General features: G+C 33.1%; 1 protein-coding gene across 2 annotated transcripts; it reads left to right on the plus strand.

Moving 5' to 3' along the window:
- LOC114317878 (uncharacterized) lies at positions 1–18,483 on the plus strand. 2 transcript variants are annotated; one of them, XM_028264668.2, is made up of 7 exons: positions 1–738; positions 827–950; positions 1,255–1,399; positions 5,879–5,915; positions 7,990–8,302; positions 17,879–17,982; positions 18,255–18,483. In XM_028264668.2, the coding sequence occupies exons 1-6, from the start codon at positions 556–558 to the stop codon at positions 17,959–17,961; spliced, it is 885 nt and encodes a 294-aa protein (XP_028120469.2). In that variant the 5' UTR covers positions 1–555; the 3' UTR covers positions 17,962–17,982; positions 18,255–18,483. The 2 variants fall into 2 exon arrangements, with proteins under 2 accessions (XP_028120469.2, XP_028120468.2); XM_028264667.2 differs by having other exon boundaries at positions 17,879–18,483.
- The last annotated feature ends 580 nt before the right edge of the window (positions 18,484–19,063 follow it).

Consider the following 19,063-nt stretch of genomic DNA (forward strand, 5'->3'; position numbering starts at 1 on the left):
AAGAAAGAGAGGACTATTGATTTGGGGTTGGGAGGTTATATTAATGCAAAATACAGAGAGGACCAACTCAAGTGTCCTTGTAGTCACACACCACACACAGCAGCTGTCATTCGATATTATACACACACAACACAACTCCCCCCTTCCTATTCCAGCAAATCAGTCTTTGCATCTGTCGGATCATCCTCTCTCTCTCTCTCTCTCTCTAACTTTCTCTCTCCTCCACTCCTTCCATTCCCCCTTTCTCCCCTAGTTAAACACACAAATTCAGACAACCCATTCATCATTAACAACAACAACAACAACAATTACTAAAACCATCTCTCTCTCGCTCTCTCCCCTAGTTAAACACACATTCAGACAACCCATTCATCATTAACAACAACGACAGCAACACTTACTAAAACCATCTCTCTCTCTCTCTCTGTCCCTTTCCATGTCTAGAGGGATGGAGGTAGAGGAGAGAGAGACACAGAAAAGAACAACTTCATGACTTCATCAAGAGTTGATACATAGAAGAAAAAAAAAAAATACCCATTTTGTGATTTAGACGCCATGGCACACCAGCATTACCGATCACCGTTCGGCGACACGACCTACACCAAAGTTTTCGTCGGAGGCCTTGCTTGGGAAACTCAGACCGATGTTATGCGAGGATACTTCGAGCAGTTCGGAGAAATTCTTGAGGCTGTGATCATCGCCGATAAGAACACTGGAAAGTCCAAAGGATATGGATTTGTGAGTCACAATACAAATACATTCTTAATAATTGTTTCAAATTCTACGTTAGTTGCTTTAGACGTTGATGATTTTTTTCATGAAACAGGTGACTTTTCGCGATCCCGAGTCGGCCAAGAGGGCTTGTAATGATCCGAACCCTGTCATTGATGGAAGGAGAGCGAATTGTAATATTGCTTCACTTGGACGCCCTCGACCTTCACCACCGAGAGGTATGCCTGTTCTTCATCTTCTGTCATATGATTTTTTTTATTGTTCTACTCGTATAAAATCAATTCACATAAAACATCACAAAATAGAGATAACAAATGACAACATGAGTAAGAGAATAAGATTATTGAGACACTATTTTTTATTATATTTTTTAAAAGATCGGTCCTACACCATGTGATGATGTGAGTCCGAACTGCATAAATAAAGGGGTGCGACCCTTTATCTATATTTTGTAGTATTTTTCATAAAAATATATATTTTTTGATTTGGATTATTTGATTGATTGTTGTTTGTTTAATGCAGGTAGAAATCAAGGTGGTAATCCATATCATGGAGGTGGATCATCATCAACACCATATAGTGGAGGATCGGCACCATTGGTTCCTGCTCCCCCAGCAGTACCACCAGCACCACAGGCACAACCACCAGTCATTTATCCATCTTATGGGTGAGTTGGTGCTTTCATATGCTGAGTGTCAGAACTAGTCCATACCCACTAATGCATAACATATGGTCCATTTTTACTTATGGCCATTGATACCCAGGACAGCTTAGATATTGTCATCTCGAAAGTGATGTCAGTTGGATCAATTTCACATTATTTTTTCAGATAATGTTAGAAATATTAATTTTTTTATCAAATAAATAATCAAATATTTCTCATAGACGGGAGATGTCAAGTGAATCATTTAATCATTTAATTATTTATTTAATAAAAAATTTGGAATTTATAACAATTTTTTTTTTTAATTTTTTTCACCTGCCTTGAATTTCTGCAATAAAGGGCATTCCACATATATGGCCCGTTTGGTAGAACTGTGAAAAAGTGATTATAATATATAACCTAACAGTTTATAATTTATAACTGTGAACATAAGATAATTTTTTACTCATAAATTAAGCTTCTCTTTCCCCATTCAAAAAATAAGTTGATTTTTGACTTACAAAAAACTATAAACTGTATTGTTAAGCTGAACAAAACACATCAAAATAGCTTAAATTAAAATAAAAACTGAAATAAGTTATAAATAAACTCTACTAAACGGGGTCATAATCCAATTGACTTCCCTCTAGTCTGGTGGGTAGGTCCATTACGGACCCCACTTTTGTAATTATAATTATTTATTTTATAGACTTGTGTATAAATTACACATTAAAAAAATTAATTGGTTTGACAATTATAATGGCATGAGTCATCAAATTTGTTTGAAAAAATAATGAATAATTTATTTTTAAATTCATATTTATTGTTCATTTTTTAATACAAATATAATAAAATTATGTGTTTACAATTATCAATTTAATCTAAATTTTTTATGTACAATCTACATATAAAAATTTATAAAATAAACCATTTAAATTAAGACAATACTCAACATGATGAGCTCATCATGTCAGATTGCACGGCCCAACGAGAGAGAACTAGAGATAAACTATTCTCTATAATATTTAAATAAAAAAGAGATTCAAAATTATTTTTTAAATAAAATAGTCACATTTATATACACATAAATTATAACGAGTCCTATTTTTTTTTTTCTTCAACATATATAATTGAAGATTGTAACATTAAAAAACCAAAAGTCATACCTTGTGGTTCCTAGTCTTTTTTTCAGTGGAGTTGGTTTGGTGGGTAGATGAGTTGGCAATTGGAAGGATCGGCAATGCTTTGTAACGAGCTTGCCTTACAGCTTGTAAAATCCCCAAGATTATTTTTGAAAAATTAAGAATAATGTTACAGTAATTAATTTTAAATACTATATGATATGTCTGAATTAGTTTAATATTGTTCATTAGTCTCACAATTATGTGACATTAATTTCTTCCAATCCTGCCCTTTTCTTGAGTTTGCATGAACCCGTGATTCATGTTTTGCCTAAAATTCTAATGTTGCCAGGAGAATGTGGTACTAGCTCTTAATTACTATTTGTACTCGAACTGGGAATATGAGTACAACTGGTTTTGTACCACATGTATTGTTCATATATGAACTTAGATTGATTTATAATTTTTTGGATAACGTTTTAACGTGCAATGCATATCGTATATAGCTTTACTATAAAATTATATAAATTTGAATGTAAATTCGCGTAAGTCTTACATGAATGGAAAATTATATACAAGTTCATTTTATTGATCCAATTTATAGACCCATGATATGTCAATAAAATAATTAGATCTAAAAAAGTGAATATAATTTTTGAGTCTAAATAACAATGTTTTATGTAAATTTATGTTCAACTTATATGAATTTATATTTAATTTATATATATTTTTGGTATCGTATGGTATGGTTGCAGAATTATCCACAACTTTATCTACAATGCATGGAAATAGTCCAACTTTTTCTCCCATTTAAATATTTTCATTATTCATGCATTGACTGGGAAAATATGACCACAATATTGTCCATATACATAATATATGCAAACACAACTAGAAATTAAGAAGCACCAAAATATCAGAAAATGCTGTTTATTGTTAGGTAGTAGTGGCTGCAGTAGGTAGATTGAGAGGTCGTTCCACCCCCCTAGTCCCCGAATATGGGTAAAAAATTCTCATATATTGAGAAATAGTGAATACTAATCACTTCACTGTGAATTTAATTTTTAGACTAAAGATATTTTTGATGTTTTACAGTTTTGTTATTTTGTTTTAATACTATATATTTATAATTTAAGTATTATATTTTTTAGACCCAGTAATGTATAAGAGAGATAATTAGTTGATAATTAAAAAAATATAAGAAAGAGATTTATCTTAAATATTTTAACAGATTATCATATCACTATGTTTGAAAAGTGAGTCTAATTTTGAAAAGTGAGAAATAGTAAATATTTTAACACTACTTTTGTCTTTATTGTATTGACCGTGAACATAATATTATTCTATTGACTTGATTTTGATTCAGATTTTATTTCTATTTATGTTTTATGTCACTGATTCTAACTAAATGTACATGATATCAGGTTTCGTTTAGAAAGTAGATTCGCTTTTTGATTTTTTTTTTGATTATTTTAACTTGAAATTAAAAAATTTATTTAAGTTGAATTTTTTAATTTTTTTAATTTTTATGAGAAAAAAATGATATTTTATTTTTTTAATTTTTTTATTTATTTTATTTTTTTATAATTAAATTAACCCATCCTTAAAAAAGTCTCCTGTCAAACGAGAGTTATGCTCCACTGACCTTACATACTCAAATAATAATAATAATTATTATAATATATATATATATATATGGATCAGTTTTATTTTAAATATAATAAATTTAAATGTGGTATTTTTATGAGTACATAGCACTTGCAATATTTTTCCTTTTTTATTTTATTTTATTTTTTTATTTTATTACTTTCTATAATGGTCTGATCTTGATTTGGCGGCTTGATTGATTGCCGGCTAAGACATCTGCATGCAAGCTTAGGATTTGATACAGGAAAGTGATGGGGCTCTAATATTGTGTTTAGTTAAAAAATTTAATGGGAGATTTGAAAAAGAAAATATAAAAATTAGGTAAAAAATAAATAAAATATATGTATATTTTATTTATTTTTATATATATATATTTTTTAAAATTTTTACTTAAATCTCTTAACTAAACACAGTTTAATAATAGAGTTCTAAACGAAACTCTACTTAGTTGGCAGTTAAAAAAAGAAAAGAAAAGAAAAAACTAAAACATCACATTAATGCCAACGTAGTACAATAGTTTGGAAAATGCTGTGACATTGGGCTTGACTTGTTGGGTTTATTTGTTCTTGACTTCCTGTTTGGCTCACAATTGGCACATACGCTACCACTCACTCAGATCTATGTTGAATTCTATTTGGAGATGTTTTGAAAAATTAGTAAAAAGTTAGTTTTTTAATTTTTTTTAATTTATTTTATCTTTTTGTGAATAAGTTATATGTAAGGTGATGTAACTCAAAATGAGTAAAAAGTTAGAAACTGACTTTTTATCAACTTTAAAAAAAAACACGCTGTCTCTGTGTGAGTGAGTGTATATACTTGATCATATTTTATATTTCAGAAATGATAGAGAGTTTTAGTGATGTGAAAATTTAAAAAAAAAAAAAAATTTAAAGATCAAAACATCATATTACATGAACCTACTACAAATTAGAACTTTGTAAAACTCATAAATTAGAACTCCCAATCTTTTTTTTTTTTTTTTGTTTATATTTATTCTCACCATAAACAACAATGTAGACTATAGTCCATGTCAATTGATTGAGGTGTAAGACCCAATTGTGTCAAAACATATAGTAATAGTTTTTCATAACTATCATAGCCTTCGTTTGGGTGGGGTTGGTTTTATAGTTTTTTTTTTTTTTTTTTTTTTATTATTTTAGTTTGTGGTTAAAAAATTTCGTTTAGAATGAGTTTTTTAACTTTTTAATTTTTGTGAGAGAAAAAATAAAATGATTATAATTTCAATGTGTTATTGTCATATTAATTTTTTAATTTATTTTGTTTTTTTGTGATTAAAATAACCAAACAAACCTTTGCCAAACATAGCCATTGTAAATTATTTACAGCCTTTTTGACATTATCACACGCACCATGACAGGTTAAGGTTAGGTTTGGCATCTCTTAAAAAAGTCAAAAAATTACTATCTTATTTAAGTCATATTACCTTTCTACCACATCACTTTAAATTCAACTCATATTTCATAAAAAGTCAAAAAGTATATTTATTTAAAACATTTCAAACAATCCCTAAATATTCAATGTTTTCAAATCTACTTATTTTTCTATTTTAAATCATTTGTAATTATTAATTATTAAATTATTTATTGAAATGAACCACATATTGAATAGTTGCTCCATAACTATAATAACATATAAAGTTATTATCATTCAGAATTAATTTTTACTATTTACTTGTTTTGCTAAATAATTTTAATGGATATCTACTACATTGCAGGTACGCAACCTACCCACCTGATTATGGATACCCCCAAGTAACTAACTCTCTCTCTCTCTCTCTCTCTCTCTCTCTCTCTCTCTCTATATATATATATATATATATAATATACGTATAAGAAAAATACAATATAACTCTCTCTCTCTCTCTCTCTCTCTCTCTCTCTATATATATATATATATATAATATACGTATAAGAAAAATACAATATATAAAGGGCAAATTACATATACACCCCTCCAGGTTTGGTTAAATTACAGATACCCCCTGAGGTTTCGGAAATTACATCCCGCCCCCTGAGGTTTGTATTTTCATAACAATTTACCCCCTGAGGTTTATATTTCATAACAAATTACCCCCTAATTTCTTATGCAAATATAGCATTCAGGGGGGAATTCGTAATTTCTCAAACCTCAGGGGGGTATCTGTAATTTTGTCAAACCTGGAGGGGTGTATATGTAATTTGCCCATATATAAACAAATCAAATTTGATTAAGAAGTTATATTTTAATTTTTTTTAATTAAAAATTAATTTGATAAAAAGAAATATCAAAAAGGAAAATTTTCAATTTTTAAAAATTATTTCCATCTCAAAGAAGAAAAAATCATACAAATATATATATATATATATATTTCTAATTTCTTTACCAAATTAGTTTTTGAATTTCTTTTTAGAAAACAATTCTGAAAGCTCAACCAATCATAGCCTCCGTTTGGGAAGTGGGTTGGCTTTTTGGTTTTTTGGCTTTTTTGGCTATTTTAGCCTGGGCTAAAAAGTTTGGTTTGGGAAGGGCTTTTTGGCTTTTTGGTTTTTTTGATTTTTTTTGTGAGAGAAGAGTGTAATGATTATGGGTTGGATGTGATGTTTTATTTGTTGTGGCTAAAATAGCCTGTTTTGTCTTTTGTGGCTATTTTAGCCCCAACCCAACTTGCCAAACACCACCTGTACAATACTTTTTTCAAAAATTTAAAGTAGGTGTTACAATAAATGCGGTGGGTAAAAAATAAATAAATAATTATTAAAGGAGTGTATTTGGAAGTTCTTAAAAAAATGTGTTTACCTATTGCATTAAACTTTTGTTTATTATTTTAGGAAAATTTACCCATAAGTCCTAATTTCTGAAAAGTTGAACCATTTAGTCTTAAAAGTTTTTTTATGTTCCATTTAGTCCCATTTGTACATCAATCTAATGTTTGAAACATTAATCTGATGTTCGAAATCTAATGTTCGAAACATTAATCTGATGTTTGAAACATTGTAATGGGACCTTTCAGTCTATAAGAAAATTTTTAGGACTAAACAGTGTATAAGTTATTAATTTGGGATTTATTGGTGCATCCCCCATTATTTTAATATACGTATGATAATAACTAGGAAAAATTACAAATCAGTGTAACTTCACAAAAATATTTACAAATTTATAAAAATATGTATAACTTTAATTATTAAAGTTGATAAAGTTTATCACTAAGGCTCTGTTTGTTTTAACCTAAACTATTTTTATCTGTCGTTTGGTTAAACAAAAATTAAGTAAAACAGCTTTTAAAGAAAATATTTTTGTATTATTTTCGAAAAAATTAATTATTATTAAAAATTTTGTAGTTCAATTATTACAAAATTAATTCTCAATCACTATATTTTCAACATATTTAGCATTTTTAAATAAATATCTTAGCTAAGTCCTTGGGTTTGGCGAAGTAGTCTTGTAGCTACATCTTAGAGTGTAACGAGGGGAACGTCAAAGGTTCGAGGTGACAGAACAGCGACGACTCCTTTAGTTGTAATATAACTTCCTTAATAAATTAACATCCTACAAAAAATAAAAAAAATAAAATAAAATTCTTAGCTCACTATAAAAAGTTGTAGATGACACTTTATTGAACTAAAATTCATTTTTTTGCCAATAAAATATTTTTATTTCAAAATTCAACTAAACGTCAAAAAACAAAAATAAAAATATTTTTTCTATGTAAAACCAAATTATAAGAAAAATAATTTTTTTGTGTAAAAAATTTTACGTATATTAGATACAAACAAATGTGATGATAATATTCTGTTCAAAACAAAAATAATAATAATATGATAATAATATTAATATTAAATTGGGCAGGCATTTTATAACTCTCAATTACTTCAGCAACAACAATACTACCACCATCACCAACAACTGTACGGAACATCATCACCATCAACAATGGGGTCTCCATATTTTTATGGATATTCTACAAGGGGAACACTTTCTGCAGCACCACAGGCGCAACGTATCCCAGGACCATCTTATCTTTACTATCCTACGCAGATGGAGGGGTCCTTCTCCACTTTTCCAAACCCTCCTCCACCTCCTCAGCTAGTTCTACCCTTACGACCAACTACTACAAGGCATCCCCCCCTTCCCTCTCCCTCTACCCCTCCCTCTCCCTCTGGTAATTTACTCTCTTCCTTTCCTTCTATATATACATTCATACGTTATGCCAACCACTTTCACACACACACACACACACACACACACACACACACATTAGTGTGTAACATATATATCTGTTGTGTATTTTTATAATAAATGTTATGATAAATATTACGTTTTATTTTTTTAGAAATTACAACAATTTGTGATTCATAAATAAAATTATAATTTTTTTTGATAATGTTACGTATTTTTGTAATAATATTATACATTTTTGTAGCTAAATATTTTTTAACCATAAAATGTGTAACAATGCCACAAAATACGTAATATTACCAAAAAGATACGTAATTTTATTTCTCAACTTTTATATCTCAACCACAAATTTTTGTAACTTTATTTTTTTATTTTTTTTATTTTTGGCAAAAATCAATGATTAATTGTTAAATTAACACATTAGGAGAGTTAAAGCTCACACATATATACCTTGCAAGAAAATCTTATCCTCTCGTTCTACTTTTGAGAGTGGAACCCAAGATCTTTACCTTAAGAGGGACTTGGTGGCCAAAGTAGGCTAGAGCCCCTTGGTCAAATTGTTGTAGCTCTTGCCAGTAAAATAGGTAATATTTATCACAAAAACACATAACACATTCTATAAATACACAAATAAAGTATATATGATACACCCCTTTGGAACAATTTTACATACTCAGAATTTTTTTTATCAAAAATTTACTCAAAATTTTAACGAGTACATGCAATTTATTTTAGATGCAGATTGCCATTCAAAAACTAAATCTGGATCACATATTAATTATGGGGTAAATTTTTGAATTTAAACTCTGATTTTTTAACTTTTCTAATATATGTTTATATATGACTGTATTTATGTCAATTGCATATTGAGATAATATTAGTAGCATTAGATTATTCAAGAGTATTAGATAATATTATATACGTAACACTCTATATAGATAAAAAATTATAACACGATTATTATTCCTTATCTACTGACTACTTAAAGTAAGTATTATCTACCTGCAAAATTTTTAATTATTTGATGATATATGATGTTTTGAGACTATTGATTAATGAAAATATTACATACAAATGAAATGTCAGAATGAATTTTTTTATTAATATTAATAATCGTGATTATAATTTTCATAATTTTATAAATTTTTTCCTGTACTTTTCTCTTGATTAATTACCTGTCATGGATGTACGGATTGATTATGTGTTATGTCATGGGGGGCCCCTCATGGGCAAGCAGTAGCATGTGACATTGAGCTGTCTGGTATGGTGTGTGATCAATCATGGGTTAATGAAAAGGAGTTACGCTAGTATTCTAAATAATTTATTAAAGTTTTTATTAATTTTTTATATAGGTGTAGAATTTACACATGACGTGTAGATTCTATCTTCATGTAAAAGATTGGATAAAAAATTGGGAAGATGGTTTGTTACTATTTTAGTCACAAAAGATAAAATAAATTATTTTAGTCACAATAAACAAAACATTACATTCAATCCATAATGATTATACTCTTCTTTCACAAAAAAAAAGTCAAAAAGTCAAAAAGTCAAAAAGTCCTTCCCAAACCAAGCTTTTCAGCCCAGGTTAAAATAGCCAAAAAAGTTAAAAAGCTAAAAAGTCAACCCACTTCCCAAACGAAGCCTAGTCTATTTGGGAAGTTAGGTTTGAAAATTTTTTGGTTAAAATAGTTATAAAAAATAAAATAGATTTTTTAGTTTAATAAGACAAAATATCACATCTAACTTATAATCATTATATTCTTTCTTTCATAAAAAAATAAAATAAAAAAACCTAAAAAAACCTAAAACCTAAAATCTTTCTCAAGCTAGGCTTTTTGTATAAGGATTCTCTAGAGTTAAACCCCTAGAGTGATCTCCTAAAGTGTAAGGATCTGACGACTGAGAATAAAACTCACCAAAACGACGTCGTTTTGGTGAGTATTTTGAAAAAAAAAAATCAGATTCAGGGGATTTCAAAATTCCCCCCATGGCTGAAGGAAGAACTATACAGATGGCGGAAAGAAGCAAAGATTGAACAAGAGAGCGAAGAAGAGTTGGCCGCTACTTCCTGCATCCCGTCGCCCCACCGTGGCCGTCGCCCCGTTGTCGCCGCCGTCTTGCCGTCGGGAGAAAGAGAGAAAGAAAAAGGCCAGAAACCTAAAACAACAATGACAACTTTTGAAGGATATGCTCAGTTTGTTGCTGATAGGAAGCTAAGAAAAGAAAAATGAAATAAAATCTCAAATCCAAAAACAAATTTCACCATTCAGATTGGCCTAAAACAACTCTTTGGTTTTATCAGCAAAACAATGCAAAATGAAACAGGATTTGAAATTTTTTTCTCAACTGATTTTCCTCCATTTTTCCAGCAAGCAAACAGAGGTTACCGACGGATAAATTCAGTTCAAATCATCACAAACAAAACAAATACTATAGATCAAACTGCAAAAATGTGTTTAACTTTCAAAAATTACATAACAGAATCACTAAAATCATAAAAAAAAACTCAAATCTAAGCAATAATTTACAGAAATTTCATCAATTACAATCGAATCTCAACAAATTCACTTATCAATCGATCCAAATACGGAAAGACATATCCCTCCCCCCACACACATACATATGTAAATGAACAAAAGAGAGAAAGTAGAGAGAGAGAGAGAGAGAGAGAGAGAGAGTATACGAGATGAACAGGGGCCTTGATGTGCTTGACGAGAGCCGAACTGCATTGATTGTCGACAGTTTGGTGCTTGTGTTGCTTCCGAATGTACTCCGTCCCCATACAACTAAATCCATTAGCGTTATTCATAGCTTTCTCCCTCAACACACACACACACACACACACACACACACACTCTCTCTCTCTCTCTCTCTCTAACACCTCCGATCAGCGAAGAACTAGAACAAACTCCGACAAACTCGTTCGATTGGAGTCAAGAGTTGACTCAGAAGCCTTGGAAACTCACCGCCATAGCTATAATAGTAGCAGTAGCTTCATTACCAGAAGCAACCTGGCCTTTTGTTGAGAGTGAGAGAGGTTTTTTTTTTTTTTTTTTTTTTTTTTTTCAAAATACTTACCAAAACGACATCGTTTTGGTGAGTTTTATTCTCAGCCGTCGGATTAAGCACTTTAGGAGATCACTCTAGGGGCTTAACTCTAGAGGATCCTTATGTAGGCTTTTTAGCCCCAAGTTAAAATAGCTATAAAAGTCAAAAAGTTAAAAAGCCAACCTACTTCCCAAACGAAACCATAATAAATTATTTAGGCTTCGTTTGAGAAGCCAAGTTTGGGTTTTTTTTTTTAAAACTACTTTAGTTACAAAAAATAAAATAGGCTTTTTTAATCCAATAAGACAAAACATCACATCCAACACATAATCATTATATTCTTTCTCTCACAAAAAACTCAAAAAAATTTAAAACTATTTCCAAACGAGATTTTTTAATCTCAAACTAAAATAACCAAAAAAATTAAAAAGTCAAAAAATCAATCCACTCCCTTAGAATTCATAAATGAAAGTTCTGCTAGACAGAGGGGAAAGTGTAAACTAACAGTCTGTTTGACAAAGATCTTTTTAAAATCTCTCCTCACTATTAATGTCCCTTTAATTTGATCTATAAAAAAAAATAAAAAAAAATCTTTTAATTGCACAGCGTAAATTTTTTTTTTTTTATCAAAATATAACAATTTCCAGACACTTCTAAGAGTGATTTAAATATGGAGAATTCTACCATATACATCACTTATCACTATTAATATTTGGTGTAAGAGCATGAAATGATCTTCTCGTATAATCCTGTTGATCAATTTTGCACTCCTCCAAACAACGTTGCTTTGCCACCTGAAAACACAAACGTAAGCTAACTGGCTGGTGTGTGCTGGAAACCCCTCCGATGCCTAAGTCAGCAACTAGACAATAGACAATAAGTTTTGTGTATTCTAGAGTAAGAATTGGGATATCTGTACATAGGTCTGGTCATGAGCTTTTATAGACTTTACTTGGCACAATCCTAGTAGGATTCCAACTCTCCTTATAACACCCTACTCACTACCAACCAAGTGAGATAGTTTGCACAATCTTAGTAGGACTTTACTCTCCTTGGCAGAGTCCTCTTACGAGTCACACTCCTACTCACTACCAACCAAGTGAGATGGTTTTGTATAATCTTAGTAGGACTCTACTCTCCTTAGCAGAGTCCTCATAGGAGTCTCAAGCCCAAGGATAATGATTATCCCTAAAACACCCCCATCACTACAAGTCAAGTGAAATGGCTGAACCCTTACCTCGGTTGACATTGCGGTCAACTGTGCTCACACAACTCGGTGATACTTTAAGCACCACTGTCAGTCTTGACTCTGAGATGACGCCCTACAGAGCTATCCTTTAGCTCGGTTCTCCCTCCACTGATACCTCGGTCCAGGATAGCTAGGTTAGGTCACTGGTAGCCCATCTTTGACCGACCCGATGTTTAGATGATCAAGGACCGTGCTACATAAATAATTACATCGGCCCATAGTTCGGCCCAAACCTGAAATATGAGATGTCTTCTTCGCCTAAGACCGAGCTACATCAGCCTTTATCTCGATCCATTACGCGGCCCAACTCCCAAAGAAGACTCTTCCTAGCTCGGCCCAATTTGTTTACAAATTACCCTCTCAATTGCCTCTTAATTCCATCTGCGTAGCATGATTGAGATTATTTTTCCTCCAGCTGAGCTACGAACACCCCACTCTGCCGAGCTAAAAAGTTGTTCGGTTTCATAGCTCGTTTGACCCCAATAAGCCTTGTCAGTTGCTCAACATGTTCTTCCACTAATCTGGCACGACGCCATTCTCAAGATACGTGGTGTGCCCCCATTATCCTCGTTCTCTTGTTACAATCGTCATGTACCTTCAAATTTTGAACAACCTTGCCTTTTTGCTTTCAATATTTATATCTTTCGAGTTCGCAATCATATGAGAATGCGTTCTTTTAGTGTAACCGGGCTACATGTCCCACATTTTGTAATCATCTTCCAATTAATGAAAAATTTCGATCTCTTTGCTCGGTTACTGTGTTTCTTTTTCACTGTTTTGTATCATTCCGACCACATGCCTAGCCAAACTAATTAGCTTGGCCTTACCTGATCCTGCCAACCTTCTTTGGCCAAGATATGCATCTTGGCTGAAGAATCCAAAAAACTTCTTGGTCAAACCTGCCAACCTACTTTGGCTGAGGTAACTGTCATCCAAGCCAAAGAGTGCAAAAGTTTTGTTGGTCATACCTGCCAACTTCCTGCAGCCTAGATCTTTATCTCGGCTTAGGAGAGCTAAATGTTGGTTATTCCTGCCAACCTTCTTCAGCCTAGATCCTTATCTCGGCTGAAGAGAGCTAAATGTTGGTCATACCTGCCAACTTCCTGCAGCCTAAATCCTTATCCCGGCTTAGGAATGAAAAAAGTGTTGGTCAAACCTGCCAACTTTTTTTGTTGCCCCCTAGTCGGGCAAAGACTTATTTAGAAAGAGTTGGTCAAACCTGCTAACCCACTTTGGCCGAGGTAACCGTCATCTTGGCCAAAGAGTGCAAAAGTTTTGTTGGTCAAACCTGTCAACCTTCTTGAGCCTAGATCCTTATCTCGGCTGAAGAATGAAAAAGTGTTGGTTATTCCTGCCAACTTTCTTCAGCCTAGATTCTGATCTCAGCTGAAGAGAGCTAAATGTTGGTTATTCCTGCCAACCTTCTTCAGCCTAGATCCTGATCTCGGCTGAAGGGAGCTCAATGTTGGTTATTCTGGCCAACGTTCTTCAGTCTAGATCTTGATCTCGGCTGAAGGGAGCTCAATGTTGGTTATTCCGGCCAACGTTCTTCAGCCTAGATCCTTATCTCGGCTGAAGAGAGCTAAATGCTGGTTATTCTTGCCAACATTCTTCAGCCTAGATCCTTATCTCGGCTGAAGAGAGCTAAATGTTGGTTATTCCGGCCAACGTTCTTCAGCTTAGATCCTTATTTCGGCTGAAGAGAGCTAAATGTTTGGTTATTCCTGCCAAACTTCTTAATTGCCCCACAGTCGAGCAAAGACTTTTGCGTGGTCGGTCTTACTTGTCAACCGTGTTAACTCTTGCCAAAGGCTTTTTGTCTGGTATCGCTGTTGTACCGGACTCTTCCTCAGTGCGCGCCCTATCTTCCTCTACCCGGATGTGTTGGTGCACTCTCTTCATCAGGGCTTCCATAGTAAGGGGTGGCGTCATTGTCATTGAATCTCTCAACTTATTACCGGTCGGCAAACCTCGTTTGAACTGTGCGATAGCTAGGTTTGTAGGGCAATCTCCAATCTGATTAAAAGTCTCTCAATACCGGTTATTGTAAGACCTCAATGTTTCCTTTTCCCCCATATCTATGGAGAGAAGCTGGTCAATCTCTACAGGTGTCTTGGTATTTGTTCTGAATCTAGTTACAAATGCCTCTGCTAGTTGCGCCCATGAAGCTATGCTACCTTCTGGCAACCTTTCAAACCATGTTAGACCCAGGTCACCAAGCCTGGAAGGAAATATGATACACATTAGAGCCTCGTTTCGCTGATACACCGCCATAACCTGGCGAAAGTGGCTCAAGTGCATGTAGGGGTCTGACTTTCCTTCATAAATAGTGAATTTAGGGTGGTGAAAGCCGAAGGGTAATGGTGCGCTCTCTATCGCCGGAATGAACGACGAGCTCTGCAACCTTGCTAACGCTTTATATGTTGGTTCATAGGCGAGGCGTGGCTCTAGCATTCTAACCTCGACACTCCCATGTGTTCTTGGAGCCAACCGTTGTAGTGCGAAGACTTTGCGGGAGTCACGAGCCTGAGTGTCTTCTCTCCTTCGAGCCCTTTCTTCAAGCACTGTCCGCAGGTCCGCCGACCTAGGCAACCCCATATGCCTAGATGTCATTTGGTGTGAATGTGTGGGCTGATAGCTACTTCCTTCTGTGTAAGACCTTTATGTCCTCCTTCTCTCAGACTTGGAGTAACGAGTTTTGGAAGTCCTTGATTGTGTATCGCCTGACCTGAGGCTTCTTCTTTGAGCTTGTGATGGTGTGACTTGTCTGTCACGATCTTCTGAGTGGCGAAGGGGCGCCCTGCTCTTGCCCACCTCTTCTTCTGCAGCCCCTTTGCCCTTTATCTGGCGCTTCATAGTCTCCATGTCAACCGCCATTCTTCTTATTACTTCGTCTTGCTCCCTTACATAATCTTCCAGAACCTGAGGATCCATCATTCACCTCTGTCTATCAGGGCTTTGAGAGCGGTGTAGACTTGAGCCCCGTCTTTCTCGCGTCTCTCTTCGTGGATTCCGTCACTGGGGATCTAATTCCGTCATGGATGGTACATTAGGCAAGCCTTTGCGCCTTGCATTCCCTCCTGGGGTCTGCCCATCAATAGTAGAATGTGGTAAGTCTTCGTTATGCGCCATTGATTTCATCTAAAGAGGAAAACTCGATCAAAAGGTTTTGTTCTTTGTGTTTTCCCACAGACGGCGCCAATTGTACGAGCACGAAATGATCTTCTCATATAATCTTATTGATTAAGTTTGCACTCCTCCAAACAACGTTGCTTTGCCACCTGAAAACACAAACGTGAGCTAACCAGCTGGTGTGTGCCGAAAACCCCTCCGATGCCTAAGTCAGCAACTAGACAATAGACAATAGGTCTGGTCATGAGTTTTTATAGACTTTACTTAGCACAATCCTAGTAGGATTCTAACTTTCCTTATAAGAGTCCTTCTAGGAATCACACACCCTACTCACTACCAACCAAGTGAGATGGTTTGCACAATCCTAGTAGGACTTTACTCTCCTTAGCAGAGTCCTCCTAGGAGTCACACTCCTACTCACTACCAACCAAGTGAGATGGTTTTGCATAATCCTAGTAGGACTCTACTCTCCTTAGCAAGTCCTCCTAGGAGTCTCAAGCCCAAGGATAATGATTATCCCTAAAACACCCTCATCACTGCAAGCCAAGTGAGATGGCTGAACCCTTACCTCGGCTGACATTGCGGTCAACCGTGCTCACATAGCTCGGTGATACTTTAAGCACCACTATCAGTCTTGACTCTGAGATGATGCCCTGTAGAGTTATCCTTTAGCTCGGTTCTCCCTCCATTGATACCTCGATTCAGGATAGCTAGGTCAGTTCACTGGTAGCCCATCTTTGACCGACCCAATGTTTAGATGATCAAGGACCGTGCTACATAAATAATTACCTCGGCCCAAACCCGAAATATAAGATGTTTTCTTGGCCTAAGACCGAGTTACACCAGCCCTTATCTCGGCCCATTACGCGGCCCAACTCCCAAAGAAGACTCTTCCTAACTCGGCCCAATTTGTTTACAAATTACCCTCTCATTTGGTAATGATTTTTTCCTTTTAGTTATGAATAAGAAATTATGTCATTTTTTTATTTAGTTATAAAGTGCATATGATACATACCCTTTGAGGGGTGTACCATAGTCTTTCACTTTCGATATTAATAAGAATTTTGCATATTCAAAATACATTAAAAACAAAATTGCATTAAGTATTTTGTCTAGTCATTTTAATTAATGAATATTCTAATTTATTTATTCTTGAAAGTGATTTTCCTAACTTTCAAATCTCTCCAAATACCTATCTTATTACCTATTCTGTTGGAGTTTCATTTTGCAATAAAATTAAATAAAATGCTTAGAACGTTCTTAATGTCTCTATTATTGGAAAAAATTCATTTAAGTGGATGTTTGAAAAAATATTTTTAAATTAATGATAAAATTTACAAATATTAAAAAGTAAAACTATAATTTTTTTCATTATTTTGTAATTAATTTTTTTATCAATCCACTGACATGTGAATTCCCTAAATTTTAGGGGTAGAAATTAGGTGCCCAATGTGAGGATATGAATTCAATACTGAGGTATTGGGCAGTAATAGGAGAAGCTCACTTCTAGTTTTGATTGTTATGATAAATTACTTGATATTATACCCTTTTCCCTTTCATCGCTAAATTGATACATTTCTACACCTACTTCGAGCCAAGATACATTTCAGACACGATAAACTTATTACATAACAGACCATTCAGTCTTAAAGAGGTCTTTTAAAAAGTGAGTTATAATTTACTTTTCAGATTATAACCTATTTCTTTTTTTCACAAAAAATTAATTATAATCAATTTTTAATCAGTAATGTCTTTCTTATGATCACTTTTTGTTTATTTACTTGTTCTTATGATTCTAGATAAACACTAGGTGGGAAAAAAAAGGACAGAGACCCAGAATCCTCGAGTCTGTGTCCAGCTTTGGCATTTCTAGCATTAGTAGTGTGAATCTTTTTAAAAATAAAGATTGTGAGTTTTAATTTTGAAGTTCTAAAAGAGCTCTAGATGTGGTAAAGAGTGAGGCCTATATGTGATGTAATGTATGTGTCTATATTTTTATTCTTTTTTTCTTATCACATTACTAAAACTCTCTTTGAAATTTCAAAATTAAAATTTTTATCTTTAAAATTTCAAAATTAGAATTTTTATCATTGTTGTCTGTTTAATTTAGTGATGTTTGTTTGGTGTCAGATTTACAGACTCCACAAAATACCTCAACAGAAACAGAAGTTGCCGCCATTACTTCAGAAAGTCCAAGGAAAGAGAGAATCTGATCATCAAATAAACACGGCATGGTGAAAATTTTAATTATACAATCTTGACAAATTACGTTGGGTTTAATTGGGAGATTTGAAAAGAGATTTAGAAAAAAAAAATAAAAAAGTAGGTGAAATGTAAATAAAATATACCTATATTTCACCTAGTTTCACAAACATTTTTCTTTTTCCTTTTCAAATCTTTTCCCAAATTCTTCGATTAATGTTTTCATCTCTCTTAATATTTCCTAATTACTAAACTATTCATAAATTTTTTTTTGGTCCAATGCCACTGCTATTGGTGAGTTCAGAGCTATGTATCCACAGTTATGGCTGGCAAAGATGGACTAATCAATCACCTTATGCACATTTTTTTTTTTTGTTTTGTTTTATTAACATCAGTCCAAGAAGAAAAAAAAAAAAAATCAATTTATTTCATTTTTAATTAGGAGTACTCATGTTTCAATTATAGAGGTTTAACAATTTTTATGTATGGACAGAAGGGATTGCAGTCCATGTAATAAAGAGTTTATTGATAAATCATGTAGGTTTCATATTTATTTTCCCTATCTTTTTAGTGGGAAAAAATAAATGATCTGTATTATATCCAATTTGGACTATGATTAAGTTGATTATTTTTTTGGATGTGAAATTGATTGATGTTTTGGTATGGTATTTATTGATGATTACTTGGCACAGATGCTTGTAGCTATGATATCAATGAGTTGGATGTTGGAATTAGTTAATCAACTCTTCTTTTTCTTTAAATTTTTTTTACAATCAATTCATTTTAATAAACTCTGTTTGGAAAATTTTTTATTTAAAGAAATAAAAATTACAATCTACTCATTTTGATCAACTCTGTTTGGGATGGTGGTTTTCTAGAGTAACTATCCAAATAAGAATTGTCCCTCAAAATTGATTCAAATTCAAAATAATAGGTGAAGGAGTAATTGGCTATGCATTGTCAATTCAACATTTAACTTCTCATCTGTTGTATTATTTTTACTCCAAAAGTGAGTTATTATCATATTGTGCCAAATTTTGCATTACATACAAATTCCTGTCAAATTTTAGCAAGACAAAATTTTGATTGTTGAATTTTTAATTTTTCTACATT

This window comes from Camellia sinensis, chromosome 3 (assembly GCF_055761805.1).
Source record: "Camellia sinensis isolate YWXY chromosome 3, ASM5576180v1, whole genome shotgun sequence".
Classification (NCBI taxonomy): domain Eukaryota; kingdom Viridiplantae; phylum Streptophyta; class Magnoliopsida; order Ericales; family Theaceae; genus Camellia; species Camellia sinensis.

Coding starts and splice junctions, on each gene's coding strand:
- LOC114317878 (XM_028264667.2), top strand. CDS start 556: ATGGCACACCAGCATTACCGATCACCGTTCGGCGACACGACCTACACC. Junction 951..1,254: donor TCGACCTTCACCACCGAGAG/GTATGCCTGTTC, acceptor TGTTTAATGCAG/GTAGAAATCAAGGTGGTAAT. Junction 5,916..7,989: donor CTGATTATGGATACCCCCAA/GTAACTAACTCT, acceptor TAAATTGGGCAG/GCATTTTATAACTCTCAATT.